General features: G+C 45.3%; 1 protein-coding gene across 1 annotated transcript; it reads left to right on the forward strand.

Annotated features, from left to right (window-relative positions):
- The first annotated feature begins 6,751 nt into the window (after positions 1-6,751).
- On the forward strand, positions 6,752-7,699 carry LOC127050856 (olfactory receptor 52R1-like). Its single transcript, XM_050952466.1, has one exon. The coding sequence runs from the start codon at positions 6,752-6,754 to the stop codon at positions 7,697-7,699; it is 948 nt and encodes a 315-aa protein (XP_050808423.1).
- Positions 7,700-22,602: the final 14,903 nt, after the last annotated feature.

The raw sequence follows: 22,602 nt of genomic DNA on the forward strand, positions 1-22,602 counted from the left end.
CATGACAACCAAATACACAACATATTCATTCCCCCCTAATAAGAACATCCCCTAAATAAAACACACACTAGACTAGAGAAGGAGGGTAGACTGGCTCCATTCCCGGCTAAACCCTGGGGATTATTTTGCCCCATAACCGGGGTTCGCCCTAGCTAAAGATCCAGCCGATGAGGAGACCTTCTGTCTCTAGGTGGGTTACGGTGAACTCCTGGTGTTGTCGCACTCGAAAGTACCATGGGCTCAGGGTCCGCAGCACGAACAGGTGAGGAGGTGGTATCAGCTCACGCTGGGCAAAGGGGTATCTCAGCTGCTGGCAGTAATGGAGGAGAACAGTCAGGAACAGGTGATTGGTGATTCCGTGTCTCACCAGAAGAGATGAAGTCAGACCACTCAACTGCAGATGTGTCCTGAGGACTGGCATGACCTGGCAACAGCTGATCTACATGTCGCCACCAGGTAAGATTCTCTGCAGTCCGGACTGTGTAGAAAACAGGTCCTGTTTGAATGATGATCATGGCAGGGACCCATTCAGCTCTGGAAGTATAATTCTGAGCCAAAACTGGCTGTCCCGGGCTAAAGGTTCGGTCTTTTGCTCTGGGTGCCCGTCTGATGACTTGATATTGCTGCTGACGTTGCACAATTTGTCGGGGTTCAGAAGGTTTCAGCAGATCAAAGCAAGTGCGCAGCTGTCGTCCCATCATTAGAAAGGCCGGGGATGCCTGGGTCGTAGCATGAGGTGTGTTTCTGTAGGAAAGTAAGACGGTATCCAGATGCTTTTGAATGGAGTGTTGTCCCCTTGCTGATTTCAAAGCGTGTTTCATTCTCTGCACAAATCTTTCAGCTAATCCATTGGTGGATGGATGATATGGTGCTGAAGTGATGTGGTGTATCCCATTTGCCTTCATAAAATTTTGAAACTCCTGAGAGACGAACTGTGATCCGTTGTCGCTCACAAGTTGTTCTGGAAGACCGAAACGACTAAAGAGTCCCCGTAGTTTTTGGATAGTACTCTCTGCAGTAGTGGACTGCATTATAGAGACTTCTGGCCATTTAGAATGGGCATCTACTGCCACCAAGAACATGCTTCCTTCAAGGGGGCCAGCGAAATCAATGTGAATACATTGCCACGGGATTTCAGGTCAGTCCCATGGGTGTAGGGATGCCCACTGGGGTGCATTCCTCACACTCTGACATGACATACAAGCTTTTGCTTTCTCTTCAATAGCACTGTCCAATCCAGGCCACCAAAAATAGCTTTGTGCAATTTCCTTCATGCGCACAATTCCACAGGGACCGGAATGTAGCTGTTCTAACACCTGTGATCTCAGTGATGGTGGAATAATGACACGTCTCCCCCACAACAAACAACCAGATTGGACCGATAACTCCGTCCTCCTGGACATGTAGGTAACAAGGTCGGGTGAGACCGGAGAGGTTTGTTGAGATTTTCCATGCATCACCAGGTCCATAACTTGGGACAATACTGGGTCAACGTGAGTTGCCTTCTTTATCTGAGTAGCAGTGATGGGTGTATTCTCTACCTGTTCAAGGTAGAAGATTTCCTTTTGGGCACTATCTTGATGTTTGACCGGCAAAGACAACCTGGAGAGGCCATCTGCATTGCCGTGCAGAGTGGATTTCCAATATTTGATTTCATATGTATGTGCTGAAAGTAACAATGCCCAACTTTGCATACGACTAGCAGCTAATGGGGGAATGCCTGTGTAGGGTCCAAAATTGACGTCAGAGGTCGATGGTCTGTGAGAAGAGTAAACTTTCGCCCAAACAGATACTGATGAAATTTCTGAATTCCAAAAACAATTCCTAGTGCCTCACGTTCGATTTGGGCTTAGATAGTTTCTGCTTTGCTTAGAGTGCGTGAAGCAAAAGCAATAGGTGTCTCTTCTCCCGAAGGCATAATGTGTGACACAACTGCTCCCACTCCATAAGGGGAGGCATCGCAGGCCAATTGTAGGGGTAAGGATGGATCAAAGTGCGTTAAAACTTCAGAATTTAGCAATGCATCCTTAGCTTTGTTAAATGCAACATCACAGGCTTCAGTCCACTTCCAGGCCTTGTTCTGCCCCAGGAGCTCATGAAGTGGTTTTAGCAGTGTGGCTAACTGTGAGATGAACTTTCCATAATAGTTCAGTAGTCCTAGAAACGAGCGCAGCTGGCTTACATTTCGAGGTGGGGGAGCCTCCACAAAAGCATTAACTTTTGCATGGGCCTTATGAAGACCTGCAGAATCAATGATGTGTCTCCAGTATTTAACAGAGAGCTTGAAGAATTCACACTTGACTTTGCGAACTCGTAGGCCATACTCTTCCAGTCTTTGTAGAGCAGCCTCTAAATTCTTTAAGTGATCCTCTTCATTCCTTCCAGTGACCAGGATATCATCCAGATAGCACTGAACTCCTGACAAGCCACACAAGATATGGTCCATAGCCCTCTGGAACAGGGCGGGAGCAGACGTTATTCTGAAGGTTAGGCGACAGTATCGATAAAACCCCTTATGAGTCACAATAGTCAACAACTCTTGGGACTTTTCATTGACATGCTTCTGTAAATATGCTTGACTCAGATTAATCTTACTGAACTTTTGTCCTCCAGCCAGGCCTGTGAAGAGGTCATCGATGTGGGGAAGCGAGTATTGCTCTGCACACAACACTGGGTTGACAGTGACTTTAAAATCACCACAAATCCGGAGAAAGCCATCTTTCTTCACTATTGGGACTATAGGAGTGGCCCATGAGCTACAGGGTTAGACTGGTTTCTTCTTTAGTCATCCAGTGCACTTCTGCCCAGTTCAGCTGAATCTTCCCAAGCCAAGACCTACCCATTAAGGCTGGGTAGTTACCTCTCACCACAAACAGTGGCAATTTAGCAGCCTGTCCATTGAGCTCCACCTTAACACCAATAGTGCCCAGCATGGGCACAGCTTCTCTCATATAAGTCTTCAGAACAGTTTTTGTTGCCTTAAGCGGAAGATGCTGTAGCTTTTCTTTATACACAGTCTCAGAGACCAGCGAGACGGCTGCACCGGTGTCCAGTTCCATGCGTACAGGTTTGCCATCCAACAACGGGGTTACCCAGTATTCATGTGAGCCCACCGCCAAAGACAAAACATGCAGTGGCACTTGCTCTTGCGATGAGGTGTCACCTTGATCATCCTGGTCTGCTCTAGGGTGTGCAGGGTTCCTCTTTTTGTCGGCCAGACCACAGGCCTCTTTTTCTTTTGTTTACAGGCACACTCACTGTGTCCCTTTTTGCCACAGTGTCGACACACCAGGTCCTTACACCTGCATTCTGATGCTTGGTGACCCAGCTTACCACAGCGGTAACATTCCTGACTCTGCACAGTTTTGTGGGTAGGTTCTTGTGACACTTTTTGCACCCTAGGGGATGCACCGATGTATTGCGCCTCCCTTGTAGCCAGTTCCATGGAGACAGCAATGTCAACAGCCTCCTGTAATGTAAGCTGAGCCTCTGTCAGTAGGCGCTTCCGTATAGTTTCACTGTAGAGGCCACAGACTAACCTGTCACGCAGGGCATCATTTAACATCTCTTTAAAATCACAGTGTTCTGCTAGCTTTTTTAAAATTGCTACAAATTGTACAACTGTTTCATCTTCTTTTTGGTCTCTTGTGGAACCGATATCTTTCAGCAATTACCAGTGGTTTTGGGGAAAAATGAGACCCCAGGATTTCCACAACGTCACTGTAAGATTTAGTCTCAGGCTTAACAGGGTGTAGTAAGCTGCCTAGCAGGGAGTAGGTTTTAGCCCCTACAACACTTAAGAATATTGGCACCTTCTTCGCTTCTGTAATGTCATTTGCAATAACAAAAATCTCAAAACGCTTAGTATACAAATGCCAGTGCTCTACATTCTCATCAAAAGGTTCCAGTGGCCTGGTCAGAGTAGCCATGACTTTTAGTTTCACCTTCACAGTCAGTGCAAACAAGCAGTTGTTTTTTTTTAACTTGACTTCTACTTCCTTCTGTTACTGGAGCAGCACCGGAATCCCACCCTCGTCACCACGTGTTATATCCTTGGGGGCAGCCGGTTTTGAAGAAATCACTTGAGGCCAGACAGCAGACAGCTAACAAAACTACCATTTATTTACACACACAGAGCTCACCTAACCCGCCGAAGCAGGCTAGGCTATCCCTTAATAATCTAACTCAGTTACCATGGGAACAAAAACCATGACAACCAAATACACAACATATTACATCATCCTTTTTAGCTGCAGCATTGCACTGGGAGCTAATGATGAGTGTGTTGCCCGCAGTGACCCCTAAATCCTTTGGAAGGTCTCTTCATGCCATAATACTTTTTTTGGAGATCTGGTGTTCATTGACTGTGTACTTCTGGTTCCGAATGAGATGTGTGGTGCATCAGTCAGTTTGTAACTCTGGCGTTTGTAATTGTAAGGTTCTATTACACATGTTCTTTAACATCTTCCTGGACAGCTAAAGGCCTGGAGAGTGTTTCATCACCTTAGGTGATATGAGCACCTCATGCTGCTTCTTTACAAATGCAGAACAAATATATTTTTGAATACGTCTCCTTTTTCTGCAAGATTAACAAGTTTACTTTCTCCCTCTAGGAATCAGTTTAAAACTTTGTCTAGGATGTCTTTGGTTCTTTATATACTTAATAACCTCCTTTTTGTGATCCTGAACACTGTCTAGCATGGATTTTTCCCTTGTGTTTTTAACAATTTGTATTGTTTTCTGTCTATTTCCCATTTCCCCATATGCTCTTCTTGGATCTCCCCTCTCATCTGCTGCCTTCACATTGCCACTGAACTGGGGTTAGTCCAAAGTTCTCTATTTTCTTGACTGTGGCATCGTGACTTTTTGAATATTTAATCAACTCTTCTGAAAGAACTGCCAATTTTCCTTCCTGTTTTCTTGTCTATATTTTTCCTCCCAATCAGTTTTGTAGACTATTTGCCTCAGCTTTGGAGTATTAGCCCATATGAAGTAATAACTGTCTATAGACATTACTGGTTGGGAACTCTTCTCTGTTTGTCCATTTAAATGTCATCAGATCATTCTTCATTTTGCTCTCCGCTATCATACACCCCCTTCTTTCTCTCTTCTCTAAACAAAACAGTCCCAGATTTTTCAATCTGTCTGCATATGGCAACCCTTTCAGAGAGACTGGGTAACCAGAACTAAGCGCAAACCCAGAGCAGATTATGCTTCATCCCATTCCTTAGGTATCCGAACATTGTCTTTGTTTTCCCCCTTCTGAGAACAAGCATTTGTTTCTATGGAGCTGCTGTCAATGACGCCCACTGAGGTATGTTTTATTTCGGATGATTTCCCCTGGCACATCTCTTGGCAATGGTTTGGTTTTTTTTTCCAAATCTCAGATTTTGAGCAAGCAGGTGAATGTAGAACTTGCTACAGCATGGATATTTTAGCCTGGGTTTCATTCCATTAAGGAACTTTGATAAATAAAAGGGTGGGGGTAGCTCCCTTTGATGGACACCCAGCAAGGCAGTTAGCTGTAAAATCCCTCTTGGTAGCTGTTCTTTACTTGCTTTACCTGTAAAGGGTTAAAAAGTCCCCCAGGTAAAGAAAAAAAGGGGGCACCTGACCAAAAGAGCCAATGGGAAGGTAACACTTTTTAAAATTGGTCAAGAAACTTTCCCTTTGTCTGTTGTTCTCTGGGCAGGAGGGATGGAGCAGACATGCTATAGGCAGTGTAAGCCGGATATGATCATACATTATCAGATTATGCCTAGAACCACTTATCTGAACTTCAAATGTGTAAGTAGATCAGAATGTTTAACTAAACGCCATCAGGATTATTTCTTTTATTTCTTACTGGCTTGTGGACTCTTCTGTGATCATCTCAGATGCTTTTGTAGGCTCAAAGCCTTTAAGGTGACCTCTCAAGAGAGCTATTTTGGGTGCTTGATTTTGAAATTGCTCTTTTAAAATCTAGCAAAAGCCTAAGTTCCAGATGTATTTTCTTTCTTTTTGCTTTTAAGAACATTTACCTTTTTTAAGAACAGGATTGGCTGTTTGGTGTCCTAAGAGGTTTGTGCATATTGTTTGATTAACTGGTAGCCACAGCTAATATCCTTTGTTTTCTTTCTCAGCTCTTCCCTGGATGGTACCCCACAGGGAAGAAGTCACAAGTGCTCCTTCCTGGGATCAAAGGGGTGGGGAGGGGTTGATTTTGGGTGGTGACAGCATTTGCCAAGCCAAGATAGGCGAAAATGTGAAACTTTGGGAGTTTAGTACAAGCCTTAAACCTTAAGGCAAGTAATATATTTTTAAAATTCTTGTGGGACCCACAGCTGCACTGGGAGTGACAGAGTTGGGATTCAGCCTCAAGAGGAACAATGATGGATAACCAGTGTTCACACTCACGTTTCCTGCTGGTGCCTATTAAGGTTTCTCAGAGCATGACATGTAGGAATTAATGATGCAAGGAACCCCATACAATATGGAATTGGCATTCGTAGGGTCTGTTGTTCATAATTCATTTATCGAACTAATGAAAATGTCATTTTTCAGTGTGTGAAGAGCCACCAATCTGCTTCACCCATGAGAACAGCATCCAGGAGTGCATGTAGTGTCTCGTATGAATATTGACTCTCCATCCAGGCATTTGTACTGTGACCATCACTCTAAAGCCTGAGCACATACAGGAAGTCAGGGAACCTTATGATACATGCACTAGACACTGTTCTGCCTCAATGTTGGACACCTTATCTCCTACTCCATGCCAGATTCCAATGTAACTGACTTCACCAACCCCTCCACCTTCATCCTGCTGGGCATTCCTGGCCTGGAAGTGGCCCATGTCTGGATCTCCATCCCCTTCTGCATCATGTACATCACAGGCATCTTGGGGAACTTCACCATCCTGTTCATCGTGAAGATGGAGCCGAGACTCCATGGGCCCATGTACTATTTCCTTTGCATGCTGGCCATCACCGACCTGGTTGTATCTACATCCATTGTGCCCAAAATGCTGGCAATATACTGGTTTGATTCCAGAGAGATCGATTTCAGTTCCTGCCTCATCCAGTTATACTTCTTTCACTGCTTCTCAGTGATGGAGTCTGGGATCTTTGTGGCAATGGCTTTTGATCGCTATGTGGCCATCTGTGATCCCCTGAGACATTCTACCATCCTGACAAGCCCAGCGGTGGCCAAGATCGGCCTCGCCATGATGCTGCGAAGCAGCATGGTTGTACTGCCATATCCCTTCCTGGTAAAGCAATGGCCATATTGTAGAACCAACATCATCCCCCAGCCGTACTGCGCACACATAGCTGTGGTGAATCTGGCCTGCACCGACACCCGTGTTAGTAGTTACTATGGCCTCTTTGTGGTAATCTGTGTGATTGGTCTGGATGTGATTTTTATTGCCCTGTCCTACACCCAGATCCTCAGGGCCATCTTCAGTCTCCCCACAAAGGACGCCCAGATCAAGACTTTTGGGACGTGCATCTCCCATCTTTGTGCCATTTTAACCTTTTACATCCCAAGTCTCTTCTTCTCTCTCATGTTCCGGTTTGGTCAGAAGGTGCCTCTGCATTTCCACATTCTCATTGCCAACGTTTACCTCTTGATGCCTCCTGTGCTAAATCCTATCATCTACGGGGTGAGAACCAAACAAATCCGGGATAGACTGCTCTGGCTCTTTACTAATAAAGGCATCTAATTTTTTTCTCCCAGTGCTCTCAGATTTCCATGCAGAGATGTCTGGTGATACAGACAGAGACATTAAATCCTTTCCCAGCCTTACTATTCTGTGTTGATGTGGCAAATTATGCCCAAGTCATAGAGTTGCCACCTTCCTAATTGCTGATAAATGCTCCTCCTCTTCTGCTGTGGCCCCACCACTGTTGCTTCCAAAGTAGCTATTTCAGATTTTCCTAGGAATGGCAATTTTTTCAATTTTTTAGGCCTCACCTCATATTGCTAAAACCATTGAATCATTGCTTCAGCAGGGAATCATTCATAAGTGAATTTCAGTATGCAGCTGTCCAATCTGGCTCCTACAAAAACCAAATGGGTCATGGCATCTTACTATTGATTATCAAAAATCAAATCAAGTGACTCCAGCTTGTACAGCTGTTGTGTGCAAAATGCCTGACCTGATTAAATCTATCAATCCCAAAGCAAAATGGTTTTCTACCATGTGTCTAAGGGAAGCCAACGTTGCCCAGCTTTCAGAGTAGAAGGGGGTCAGTTTCCATTTCAAGTCTGAGCCCAAGAACTACATAATAATTCAGCCATCTTCTATGGGCAAATGAAATGAATTTTGTTAAGATTTTCTAAACCATCTCTTCTATTTTGAAGCGTCAGAATCCATTAGCTATGGATGTAAGAGCTTAACTACAGTTTCTCCTGATAACTTTTCATCTAGGCCCAGAGTCCACAGCTTGGCTTGGGCTATGGGGGCTGGCTAACAGAGAACAATACATAGCTAAGAGGAAGCTGGGGTAAACAAGTAACCTTGTGAGTTTCAAGTTAGTGAGCGGAGTTAGTAATTGGGTGTCCTTATTGCGAGTTATAGACCCATGAAGTGCTGGGAAAGGCCTCATGGTTACTCCCTAATGCAGGAAAGAGATAGTGGTACAATACCCCTCAGATCCCAGACAGAGTTCAGTGAGAGGCCCAATATTATAGACATGAGTTGTGACATCCTCCCCTCACAGATGTATGCCAATCCCAGCCCACAGAAATGTAAGGGTAAATTTATAAACAATTGTTAATTTTAAGTACTAATTACTGCCTTTTGCTTTAAATCTCCAGGAATGTACCAGTTGGTCAACTGTGCTACCTCATTCCCCTGGAACTAAAAATTAGGATTTAACCTCTACACTTTAAAATACGTAGTTTGGGGGTAATTACCTGTATGTCAGCAATATGTTAATTTAAGCCTTGGACGGAACCATTATGTAATCTTTCAGACCATTGGCTTATTGTGCTTATCTTGTCTTGCTGCTAGAACCTATCAAAAGGCTTGGGAAAACCCATTCCTGTTGCTTCTCTCCGCCCAATGAGCACCCTATATAATCTATTGTAATTAATTGTTCTGTAGTGTCTCTAAGCCTAACAAACAAAGTGACACTCCACCAGTGCTGTGCATAATAAACTTGTGTGCTTGACTCTACACAGTGTGAAATATTGTTCCTTCAATTTCAATATGTAGCTGACATTTGTTTAGCAATAGAAACTCAAGAGAAACACCTGGAGTGTCTAACTGATTTTTTTCAAATCATAAAGGATGGAAGATTAAAGTGCAATCCAACAAAGGTCTGACTAATGGTCCCAGAAGTTTCCGTTCTGGGTATCACGTTGTCTCAAGGAGGTCGATCACCTGCACAACAAAAGGTGGATTCGATTCAAGAACTATCCATGCCCACGAACATAACTTCTTTACATTCTTCCTTAGGTTCAGCAGAATAGTATCGAGACTTCATCCATAACTTTACTCACATCGCAGGGCCACTCGATGAACTCTTGGAAAAAGGAGTTGCTTGAATTTGGAGAAACAAGCATGCAAAGAAGGGAACTGATCTATCTGTTACATGACATAGCATCAGGAGGTCATCGAGAAGTGGGAAAAACCATGCAGTGCCTCATCCTAATAGGTTGGTGGTCATGCATGAAGGCAAATGTACACCGGTACTGTAAAAATTGTTTGGTTTGTGCACAGAATAATCCTACCTCCACAAAAACAAATGTGCCTTTAAGATCCCAGATATATGAAGGTCCATGGCAGACTCTGTGAGTTGATTTTTTGGACCTTTATCAAAACTCCAAGGGAAAACCAATACCTTCTGGTTGTCATTAATCCGTTCTCTAAACGGGTGGCAGCATTTCCTTTAAAAGCAAATACGCTGTAGCCACAGCAGAGGTTCTACCTGAAAAAGTATTTTATCGCTGAGAATTTCCTGTTAGGGTAGAGTCATATAGAGGAGCACACTTTACTGGACAGGTAAATGCCTGTAAGTGTTAGGAATGCAAGAAAAATTGCATATTCCATACAAACCTGAATCATCAGGAATGGCAGAGTGAAAATATCGTACCATTAAACATATGCTGGTAAAACTAGTAGATGCTAATGGATGCAGTCGGGACACCCTGATTCCTCTCATTTTAATGGCATTCAGGGAAACTCCAGCTGCCTCCACAAATCATACACCCGGTGAGGTTATAACTAAACAAACTATGCACGTGCCAGAGCATCTTTTATATCATGCCAGTGACACACAGCTAAAGGAAGTAAAGCTTGAAACCCGTCTGCAAGCATTACAGAAACATCTGAATCAGGTCCACTTGCAGGTAGCTGCCAAATTGGAAAAATCCAAACAAAAGGAAAAAGCCTATTTTGACAAAAATGAAAGAAAAAAAATGCTTGGGAGTTTGGAAACCAAGTTATGCTTGTATCTTATGCTGTACCAGAGCACAGTTGATGTAACCCATACGATGGGCTATATACTACTGTGGACAGATTAAGTGCCACTGTGTATAAAATTAAAATTGTACAAAGTAACAAAAAAGCAGATAAATATTACCATGCGAATCCGCTATAGTGGCATTGCAAAAGAAATATCTTTCCACACGTACCAGAACCATTAACAGTAATTGCGCAAGAAAGCCAACACGAAAGAGCTCAGTGACAGACACAATAAAAATGCCACTCGCACCCACAGTAATCCTCTACTTCTACTTGAATCCTGCAGTTCAAACTGAGTCACAGGCAGGTTTGCCACAAGAGACACAAATGGTTACAGTGGATCAAAATATTGTGGTGGGACTAAACTCAGACTTGTCTATTCAGGTTAAAAATTCACAGATAACAGGTTCACAGTGGTATCCGTGTTAGTCTGTATCAGCAAAAATAACAGGAGTCCTTGTGGCACCTTTGAGATTAACAGATTTGTTTGGGCATAAGCTTTCGTGTGCTAAAACCCACTTCATCAGGTGCCTGGAGTCAAAAATACAGTAGCAGATATATATACACAGTACATGAAAAGATGGGATTTGCCTTACCAAGTAGGGGATCAGTGCTAATAGGATAATTCAATTAAAGTGGAAGCAGGCTATTCTCAAAGGTAGAGTATCAAGGGAGGAAAAATCACTTTTGTAGTGGGAGTGAGGGTGGCCTCCTTCAAACAGTTGACAAGAAGGTGTGAGTAACAGTAGGGAAATTAGTATGGGGAACTTAGTTTTTGTAATGACACATCCACTCTCAGTCTGAGTGGCCAGAGAGGGTTGAAGTATTCTACTGGTTTTTGCATGTTATGATTCCTGATGTCAGATTTGCGTCCATTTATTCTTTTACGTAGAGACTATCTGGTTTGGTCAATATACATGGCAGGGGGCCATTGCTGGCACATGATGGCAAATAGGACATTGGTAGATGTGCAGGTGAATGAGTCCCTGACAGTGTGGCTAATGTAATTAGGTCTTATGATGATATCACTTGAATAGATATGTGGACAGAGTTGGCATCAGGCTTTGTTGCAATGATAGGTTCCTGGGTTAGTGTTTTTCTTCTGTTTTGGTTGTTGGTGAGTATTTGCTTCGGGTTGTATCATGACCTTTAGCAATAACACCATAACTTTTATCACAGGTGGGCAGGGTAAAACAGGATCCATACTTTCCACCAGATGTAACCCTCTCTGTCTGTGGTTTATTCACAATAGATGCTTGTGTCTGCTGAAAATCATCAGCTACAGAAGCCATCTCATCCACAGTTTTCAAATGTTTGTCGCATGGACATTGTTTTACACCAGCTTTACATACTGTGACAAAGTTCCTCCTCTACCTTGGTGGGTCCTGTGCTAATTGGGGGATTTGCTCGCCTCAAAGATCTTCCTCTCTGGTGGAACCCACAGTCTGGGTCAAATCCTCATGTGTCTGATCAGGAGTTGGGAGGTTTTGGGGGGAACCCGGGCCCACCCTCTACTCCAGGATCCAGCCCAGGGCCCTGTGGATTGCAGCTGTCTATGGTGCCTCCTGTAACAGCTGCATGACAGCTACACCTCCCTGGGCTACTTCCCCATGGCCTCCTCCAAACACCTTCATTATCCTCACCACAGGACCTTCCTCCTGGTGTCTGATAACGCTTCTACTCCTCAGTCCATAAGCAGCACAGCCTCTCACTCTCAGCTCCTTGTGCCTCTGGCTCCCAGTTCCTCACATGCACACCACAAATTGAAGTGAGCTCCTTTTTAAACCCAGGTGCCCTGATTAGCCTGCCTTAATTGATTCTAGCAGCTTCTTGATTGGCTGCAGGTGTTCTAATCAGCCTGTCTGCCTTAATTGTTTCCAGAAAGCTCTTGATTGTTCTGGAACCTTCCCTGTTATCTTACCCAGGGAAAGGGGACCTACTTAACCTGTGGCTAATATATCTGCCTTCTAGCACTCTCCTGTAGCCATCTGGCCTGACCCTGTCACAATAGGTTTAAGAAACATTCTTGAGCAACAAGATCAAGCATCCCTTCAAAGCTTGTAACACCTTTGCTCCTTACTCACTTTCCAATCAAATATTTCATCTGTTTACATGTTCCACATTACTCTTACCATCATCCCTCTTAAGATTCCCTGTAGAGGATCAGTGGTGGTCCCTCCCCCTCTGGTCAGTGGGAGGCTACTCTGCTTAACTACTATTAGGGAATTAACTGGGCAACCCACAGCCTGAAGCTCTGCCCAACACTCCGGGCAGAACAATAATCAGGTGAGGGAAGCAAAGTGGGGGAACAATGGGGAAAACGTATATCTCCCACTGGAGCAGGGTCTCTCCTTTTCCCGGTAGTGTCCTTGCCACCCTCTGCCACATGGACCTCACCAAACTACACAAGATGGAGGCAGGGCCCACCCACTCGCCTGGGTGTGATAGGGGGCTATCCCCAGGGCCCAAGTGGGGAGCTATGACAGAAGGAGGAGCAGCGACTATAGGACCTGGGTAACCAACATCAATGACAATGGCAGCACTGGTGCCCTCCCAGATCTCAGGGGTACCAGCTGCCCCTCTATCCGTCGCATGGGGCAGTCTCTCCTGATGTGCCCTGTTTACTGTAAGAGGCCTCCTTCGAAGAGTAGTGCATCTAGTAATGGGCTCCCTGGTAGGGGAGGCTCCCCATGAGGCACCGCCGGCAACGACTACATCTGCAGCTGCCGAAGGAAGGATAGAAAGTGATGGAGGGCGGGGGGTCTTGCAGCCCAGTGGGAAAAGAGTGATAATGCAATGGGTGCATAAGACAATGCATAGGAAGGGCAGAAAGGCTAAACTGTGGGCATGGCAGGAGAGGGCCAACGGGGGGACGGACACAATTGCTGACACCAGCTGCACTGGGAACAGGAAAGTACCATGTGTGTATGTGTGTGCGTACAAAGAACAGGTGGCACAACATAAAAGGGAAGGGGAACAAGCATTTAGCCTGGGGGAATGAGGGCACAAGGCAAGTGGACTGAGCGGGGGAGGAGGAGCAATGGGAGGTAGGGGAAAAGGAACAGGCTGAGAACAGGCCAGGGGCAGTGTGACAGATTTTTGTTACCAATCCGCCCAGGACCACAGCTGATCAGGCTGTGGCCTCAGGATCTTTTGGGGAGGAGATGACAAGGCACACACCAAGTGTCTAAATTTTAAAGCTTTATTAAAAAAATAACAGCAGAGAGTGCTGGGAATTCTCCGATGTCACTCAGGGGAAGAAAGAAAGCAATAGAGACCCCAGTCCTAGCCCATGTTCATACTCACACATGCACACCCAAGGCAAGGAGACTAACACATTCCAGGGCCAAACTGGAGCTGGCAAACTAACAAAAAAAACCAAACTTCCTAGAAGAAGAAAGCGAGTAGCAGTTAGTAGCTAATTTTGAAGGTTTTTGTTGTTGAAGAATTGCCACTTTTAAGTCTACTACAATGACACACTACACAATAAAAACACTAACCCAGGAACCAAACCCTGCAACAAACCCCAATGCCAGCTCTGTCCACATATCTACTTAATCCCTTACAGATAAGCAATTCAGCACAGCTGGCAAGGAGGGCAGGGCAGGCTGACTAACACATTCCAGGGCCAAAGTGGAGCTGGCAAAGTAACAACAACAACAACAAATTCCTAGAAGCCAAGGCAGAAGTCAGGGGAATCCAAATGGGCAGCAAGAGGAAAGCAGCAAACAGCTGCAAGGAGGCTACTGGGAAGCAAAGGGAGGCTACCAGCCAAATATAGCGGAGAGAGGAGGGCAAGTCCACGGGAGGGAGCACATGTGCCAAAGTGAGCTCATTTTTCTGCAGTCCATGCTTGTTGCTGCAATAGTCACAGCTGGTAGAAGGGACACAGCAAAGAGCCAGGGTGAGGGGGCAAAGAGAAGGTCCAGATTATAAGTAGGACTGGTAGAGGTGGCAGTGGTAGGGGGAAGAAATGGAGTAGGGGCAGCACTCCACGCCATTCCCACTTACTCCCCACAAAAGCAGGAGCAAGCAGCAGCACAGAAGCAAAGATATAAAGTCACTCAGTCCAGGAAGAGCCCCCTCTACAAAGGGGCTCAGAAGCAGCAGCAGAAAGGCACCAGTGCCGAAGCAGCCAAGCAAGCCCCAGGAATGGTGGTGGGCTTCTCGTGTCCCCCCTGCACAGCAGCAGCAGCAGCCAGGAAGACCTCCAGCCAGCAGAGCAGCTGGAGAGATGGGCCAGCCAGTGGAGAGAAGCCTTACTGGTTCCAAACTAGGGATGTGGGGTGCGGGGCGGGAAGGACACTGGACAGAGTTCTCCAGGCAGTGCCCACTGCTCCTCAGGAAACTTAGCATGACCTCAGCGACTCCCGGCACCTTAGGCAGTTGGTCGGGGAGAACAGGGTGGCCACCCCGGCCAAATGAGCACTCAGATGGCTAAAGTACAGCCCCCCCACACACTCACTACAGCTGCCAGCTAGCCTCGGCGGCTGGAGCCATGTGGGTCTCCTGCAGGGAAATCACAGAGCACTATCCCTCAAAGGAAGCAGAGCATCTGAGACCTGCGGAGAACCACCCTACAGCCCAGGATGTTCAAGCTAGCGAAGATGGTCGGTTTCATAGTGAGGGCCAGGGAGGATCCTCAGAGGCCTCACAACAATCTGTGGTCAACTGCAAAAGCCAGCAGGGAATCACGGAAGTTGCCGGCCAATCGGTAGGCCATGATATCCTGCCTCTCGGTCCCCGTCCTCTCCTTCAAAACATCCCCTTCAGCTCAGAGGACTTTCCTTCAGGAAACGGTGCAGTTTCTCCTTCAGCACAGTGGGGGAGAGCTGGGCCTCTGTGTCAATCCCGCGGCACATGGAGATGGGCAAATGAGGGAAAGACCCCAGCGATGTGCCTGTACTGTTGGAGCTTCACTGCTCATCTCCATTTCAAGCAGGGCAGGGGGAAATGGAGCGAAGAGAGCAGTCCCTAAAGGGTCAGAGATGAGAGACATGAAAACCACCCGCCGAGAGTCGTCTGGGGACAGGGGAAATTAAAAAACGCCGGTGCTGGCGTAGGCAGAGGCAGTATGGGAGATGGAGGGGAAGGAGGTGGCAGGCAATGCATCGAGGGTGGGAACAGGGCCAGGAACAGGAATGGGCTTACTTGCAGGAGCAGGAGCAGAAATGGGATTAGGATCCTCGGCAGCTGCACCACTGAGATGTGGCACTGCTTGACCTGATTCAGGAGTCGAGGGGTGGGAAAGAGAGGGAGGGCCTCAGCAAGGGTTGGCACCACAACAAACTCAGCACCCACAGCCATGCTGTCAGGCATGATGTCAGGAGAAGGGGGCAGCGAGACCAAGTGACTGCCCAGACTGAGGCCCCCTGGCAAAGGGTCATGTTCCCTCTCGGTGATTGGGGTCAGACCCAGGGCCTTGTTCTCCTCAAAGAGGGAGCTGAAAACTCCCCCCACTGCCCCAGAGGCCTGCTTGCCACCAACTAGGGCAGCAATTGCCTCAGTGTGGAAGAGGGGCTCTGATGACAAGATGGTTGGGGGTACGCTATCTTAGGCATCCTCAGGAAGAGACTCTGAGATGGGCTTGGTACCACCCCCCTCTGATGCCATGGCATCCTTGGGTGGCTCCACATGATGGACTCCAGGAAAGGCCACCAGGGTCGCTGACAATGGTGGGGCCGCCATTGTACCTGTTCTCAGAAACACTATTTCACTAGTAGGGTGGTGAAGCACTGGAATGGGTTCCCTAGGGAGGTGATGGAATCTCCATCCTTAGAGGTTTTTAAGGCCCAGCTTGACAAAGCCCTGGCTGGGATGATTTAGTTTGAGTTGGTCCTGCTTTGAGCAGGGGGTTGGAGTAGACACCTCCTGAGGTCCTTTGCAATCCTGAGATAATATGACTCTATGAGCGGCAGACTGGGTAATAGTTACACAGGTGAAACTTTTAATCAGGGCATGATGGTACAGCCTTTGGTCCAAGGCTGGAGAGCTGGGGAGAGCTGAGTGGAGGCTCCGTTTTGTTGGCTCATGAGTGGTTAGTGAAAGCACTCCTGTAACTAAACATGGGTGTGTCTTTGTCTGTGAATGGCTGTGAAAGTCCAAGATCTGAGATGACTGCAGCTTCTCACAGTATCACAGCGTGAGAAGGGGGTCAGGCTGATTTACCACAGGGTTCGGAGGTACCCCAGTTCCAGGTTGTACCTCAGGAAATTCCTTCACACTCACCCAACAAACGGACCCTACTACACTGTGACTCCATTTCCCTCTTGTCATGCGTTCAGTTACTGATGGAGAGACCATGGCTATGGGAGGGAAATCAGGACTGATGCATAGTATGTCATTCTCTGTGTGACATTTGTCAAACCACATCCTGTGCCTCAGTTTGCTTATCTGTATGATGGGGATATGTTCCTAGTGACTTTTCTCTGGAAGGGATTTTAAAGATCTTTTAATAAAAGGTGCTGCTGGGTGTGATTATAGTCACAGATGAGAATTAAAGATCTGTGATCCATTAGCTAAAGCCTCATGTATCTGAAAAAAATTTCTAGTGTCTCCCCTCTGATATTTTTCTCCAGATCTGTGTGTCCACTATCTACCCAGCCATCCTGGCCATTTACTTGGTGTCAGACTCCATGGAGACCTAGGCATTATCCCTAGTTTTCATACCAATCAAATATAATTATTAAATATACACAAATACTCAGAGCAGCCAATTCCTCTGTGACTCAGCAGAGAGGCCAAGAGTTCTCATCTCCCTTTGGGAAGGTCCCTTAATTACTGTTTACTCCGAAAGCTGGATAAAGAACACAGAAGCGTAGACGTAGAAAAAGAAAGATTGGCTAGAGTGCCTCCGGTGTCCGGCCTGTTTCCTTTCAGATGTCATTTCTCCCCAAGAGGCTGAGTGAACCGCACTGGGATTGCACACAGCTACAATATAAACAGTTCACACCTCTGTGCCGGCTATCGGCGCGGATGCTGCTGTAGTTGCTGTGGTGAGAGAGGTGTGGAACACGACTACGTGAGGGGGGGTTCCCAGAGAAGATGCTTCTGCCTCAGTATTCACAGACACCCATCTCCTGCAGAGGAGCTCACCTGCTCGACAAACCCAATGCAGCATGGGTGTGATGGGACAGAGATTAGATCTGTGATCCTTTCCGCTCCGCACAGCCATTAAACACCCCAGCTCTCTGGCCAAAGGTTATGAGTTTGATCCAGTATCACTGTCCAAAGTGTCCATCTCTGCTGAATACCCCTTCCTCCCTCCCCTCACCCACTGCGAGCTGATGACCCAGAGGAATTCTGAAATTGGGAGTTGGGACCCCTCAGGCAATCGTGAAGCTATTACATGGAGAGTCGCGAGTTGTCAGCCTCCACCCCAAACCTCATTATACTTCCAGCATCTATAATGATGCTAAATATTTTTAATAGTGCTTTTAATGTAAAAGGCAGGGTGGCCCTCAGAAACTTGCTAGGTAAAAAGGATCACCAGTACAAAAATTAAAGAACCACTGGATTAGAAGCTGGAAGCTGGCTAAACAATCAATGGGGCCACTGGACGATCGCGGTGCTAACAGAGCACTCATGGACGATAAGGTCATTGCAGAGAAACTAAATGAATTCTTTGCATCAGTCTTCACGGCTGAGGATGTGAGGGAGATTCCCAAACCTGAGCCATTCTTTTTAAGTGACAAATCTGAGGAACTGCCCCAGAATGAGGTGTCGTTAGAGTATGTCTTGGAACAAATGATAAATGAAATGGTGAAAAGTCACCAAGACCAGATGAGATTCACTCAAGAATTCTGAAGGAACTCAAATGTGAAATTACAGAAATACTATTGTAGTCTGTAACATATCAATTAAATCAGCTTCTGTACCAGATGACTCGAAGATAGCTAATGTACTAATGTGATGACAATTTTTAAGAAGGGCTCCAGAGGTGATCCCGGCATCTACAAGCCCCCTAAGCCTGATTTCAGTATCAGGAAAATTAATTGAAACGATAGTAAAGAACAATATTGTTAGACATATAGATAAACATGGTTTGCTATGGAAAAATCAACATTGTTTTTGTAAAGGTAAATCACTCCACACCAATCTACTAGAATTCTTTGAGGGGGTCAACAAGCATGTGCACAAGGGGGATCAAGTGCGCATAGTGTATTTAGACTTTCAGAAAACCATTGACTGGGTACCTTACAACTGGCTCTTAAGCAAGGTTAGCTAACATGGGATGAGGGGGAAGAGGCTTTCATGGACAGGTAACCAGTTAAAAGATAGGAAACAAAAGGTAGTTAAAAATTATCAGTTTTCAGAATAAATTGTGGTGTGTCCCAGAGGTCTATATTTTATCATTTTCCATCCTCTGGTTCTTACTAGGACTTAGATAATCTCCATTAATAGATCCTACCCTTAAGGATGTATTTATCAAACCATATGCTCTTCTGTATCCGTTGGCTTTCCTCCAGCCTTTAATTTGAAAATTGCTCTGTAACATTGCCAGCAATCTGATTCCATTTTGGTTCAGGTGGAGCACATCCTTCCTGTATAGTCTCTCCCTTTCCCTAAAGTTTCCCCATTTCTGAATCCCATTCAGCTAACCTTTTGATCCAATAAAGTTTGGGGCAAGGAGTTCCACAGGCGAAATATGAATTCGATTAACTATTTTCTTTTCTCAGTGTTATATGTGCAGATTTTCAATGTAATTGAATGTTTCCTTGTTCATGATATGAGACACAGATGATCTAATTGCCTGATCTAGTTTCTTTATCAATAGATTCATAGGCTTCAGATTCAGACAGGAGCATTAAAACATCCAGTCTGTCCTTCTTTATAACACAGGTTATTAAATTTCACCCAGTTGCCCCTGTATTCATCTGTTCCACTCTTCTCCTATTCTTACTGTTAGGAAGGTTTTTTTCCTGATACTTCATCTCAATCTGCTATTCTGTAGTTTGACCTATTGCCTCTTCTCCTGCCCGCTTTGGCAAATGTCCCCCCTTAAATATGTCCTTTCAGCACTAAATATGCCCTGTTCCTTCAGCTTTTCCATATGGCTTTTCATGCATTTAATCCCTTGAATCATTTTTGTCAGTTGTCTCTGGATCCTCTCAAGTTTTTCTACATCTTTTCTCTACAGTAGTGACCAAAATTAGACTCACTGCTCTATCTGAGGCCTAACCAGTGCTGAACAGAGCGGTACTATATCCTACTGTGACTTGCATGCTACGCCGCTGATAACATAAACTAACATTGCATTTGCCTTTTTCTGAAGAAGCAGAAAAAATCCAAGCCTCTGAGAGATGTACAGATGGAGGACAACAAAAAACTTCTTCCCTAAATCTAGTTTTAGTTTCGATGACACTAAACTGGGAGGAGTGGTAGATACGCTGGAGGGTAGGGATAGGATATAGAGGGATGTAGACAAATTATAGAGGATTAAGCCGAAAGAAATCTGACGAGGTTTAACAAGGACAAATGCAGAGCCCTGCACTTAGGACGGAAGAATCCCATGCAGAACTACAGACTAGGGACCGAGTACCTAGGAAGCAGTTTTGCAGAAATGGACCTAGGGATTACAGTGGACAAGAAGCTGGATATGACTCAAGAGTGTGCCCTTGTTGCCAAGAAAGCTAACAGCATTTTAGGTTGTATAAGTAGGGGCATTGCCAGCAGATTGAGGGACGTGATCATTCCCCTCCATTCGACATTGGTGAAGCCTCATCTAGAGTAATATGTCCAGTTTTGGGCCCCACACTACAAGAGGGATGTGAAAAAAATGGCAAGAGTCCAGCGGAGGGCAACAAAAATGATTAGGGGGCTGGAGCACATGATTTATGGGGAGAAGCTGAGGGAACTGGGATTGTTTAGTCTACAGAAGGCAAGAATGAGGGGGGATTCGATAGCTTCTTTCAACTACCTGAAAGGCGATTTCAAAGAGGATGAATCTAGACTGTTCTCAGTGGTACCAGATGACAGAACAAAGAGTAATGGTCTCAAGTTACATTCAGAGCAGTTTAGGTTAGATATTAGAGGGGTAAAAATCATGGCAAGAATGGTGAAACACTGGAATGGGTTATCTCGGGAGGTAGAGGAATCTCCTTCCTTAGAAGTTTTTATAGCCTGGCTTGACAAAGCCTGGCTGGGATGATTTAGTTGGTGTTCATCCTGGTTTGAGCATGGGATTGGAACAGATGACTGCCTGAGGTAAATTTGAACACTTATATTCTATTATTCTAACTATCACTTGTCAGGGAAGTGGATTACATGCACTGATGGGAGAACCCCAGCCGTTAGAGTTAGACTCTACACTGAATCGCTATGGCAGTGCCACTGTAGCATTGTAAGTGCAGAGAATCCCTCATGCAGATCTTCTAGAAAAGGATCCAGTCTGGATCTGCAGACATGGGGAGGTGGAGAATCCACCAGTTCCTGTCGGAGTTTCTTCCAGAGGTTAATCACCCCAGCTTCCAGCCACTGGTTCTTGCTCTGCCTTTCTGTGCTAGATTACAGAGCCTGTTGTTACAATTGGATGTGAATAAATGAAGGTCTTAAAGTCTTTCACTGACAGGCATTTTCTCCAACCTCCAATAAATTTTGTAGTTTTTTTCTGCCCTCTCTCCAATTTTTCAACATCCCTTTTGAAATATGGACCCTGCGACTGGACGCACTCAGTTTCACCAATGCCATGTGCGAGGTGAAATCCTTACCCTGCTCCAACTCACCACTCCCCTGCTTATGCAGCCAAGGATCACATCATACCTTTTGGCTGCAGCATTGCACTGGGAGCTCATGATGAGTTCATTGCCCACAGTGAGCCCTAAATCCATTTCAGGGTCCCTGCATTGCATAATAAATTTTGGGGGACTCTGCTGCAACTTGACTGCATACTTCTGTTTCCGAATGAGATGTGTGGTGGATTGGTCATTTTGTAACTCTGGTGTTCATAATTGTAAGGTTCTGTTACACATAATCTTTAACACCTTCCTGGACAGCTAATGGCCTGGAGAGTGCTTCATCACCTTAGGTGATATGAGCACCTCATGCTGCTTCTTCTCAAATGCAGAACAAAAATATTTTTGAACACATCTCCTTCTTCTGCTAGATTAACAAATTTACTTTCTCCCTCTAGGAATCAGTCTAAAACTTTTTCTAGGATTTCTTTGGTTCTTTATATACTTAATAACCTCCTTTTTGTGATCCTGAACACTGTCAAGAATGGATTTTTCCCTTGTGTTTTTAACATCCCTTATCAATTTTCATAACTTCCAATTTGTATTGTTTTCTGTCTATTTCCCATTTCCCCATATGCTCTTCCTGGATCTCCTCTCTCATCTGCTGCCTTCACTTTGCCACTGAACTGGGGTTGGTCCAAAGTTCTCTATTTTCTTGACTGTGGCATCATGACTTTTTGAATATCTAATCAACTCTTCTGAAAGAACTCCCAATTTTCCTTCCTGTTTTTTGGTCTACATTTCCCCACCCAATCAGTTTTGCTGATAATTTGCCTCAGCTTTGGGGAATTAGCCGATCTGAAGTAATAAATATCTATAGATATTACTGGTTGGGAACTCTTCTCGGTTTGTCCATTTGAATGTCATCAGTTCGTTCTTCATTTTGTTCTCCTCTATCATATGCCTCCTTCTTTGTCTCTTCTCTAAACTAAAACCTCCCAGACTTTTCAATCTGTCTGCGTATGGCAACCCTTTCAGAGAGATGGGTAACCAAAACTGAGCGCAAAGCCAGAGCAGGTTGTGCTTCATCCCATTCCTTTGCCATTCGAACATTGCCTTTGTTTTGCCCACTGCTGAGAATGAGCATTTGTTTCCATGGAGCTGCTATCAATGACAGCCACATCTTTTGCCACAGGTATGTTCTGTTTGGAAGATTTCCCCTGGCACATGTCCTAGCAACGGTTTGTTTGTTTTTCCCCAGTTTCAGATTTTGAGCAACCAGGTGAATGTAGATCTCCCTACAGCATGGACTCGTCAGCCTGGCATTTGTCACATTAAAAACAGTGATGGATAACCAGTGTTCACACTCATGTTTCCTGCTGGCGCTTATTAAGATTTCTCAGACCTTGACATGTAGGAATTATTGATGCAAGGAGCCCCATTAAGATAAGGAATTGGCATTAATAGGGTCGGTTGTTCATA

The sequence above is a fragment of the Gopherus flavomarginatus genome, chromosome 1 (assembly GCF_025201925.1).
Source record: "Gopherus flavomarginatus isolate rGopFla2 chromosome 1, rGopFla2.mat.asm, whole genome shotgun sequence".
Lineage (NCBI taxonomy): Eukaryota > Metazoa > Chordata > Testudines > Testudinidae > Gopherus > Gopherus flavomarginatus.

Bases quoted from the DNA above. Each gene is read 5' to 3' on its own strand.
- LOC127050856 (XM_050952466.1), top strand. From the start codon at position 6,752: ATGCCAGATTCCAATGTAACTGACTTCACCAACCCCTCCACCTTCATC.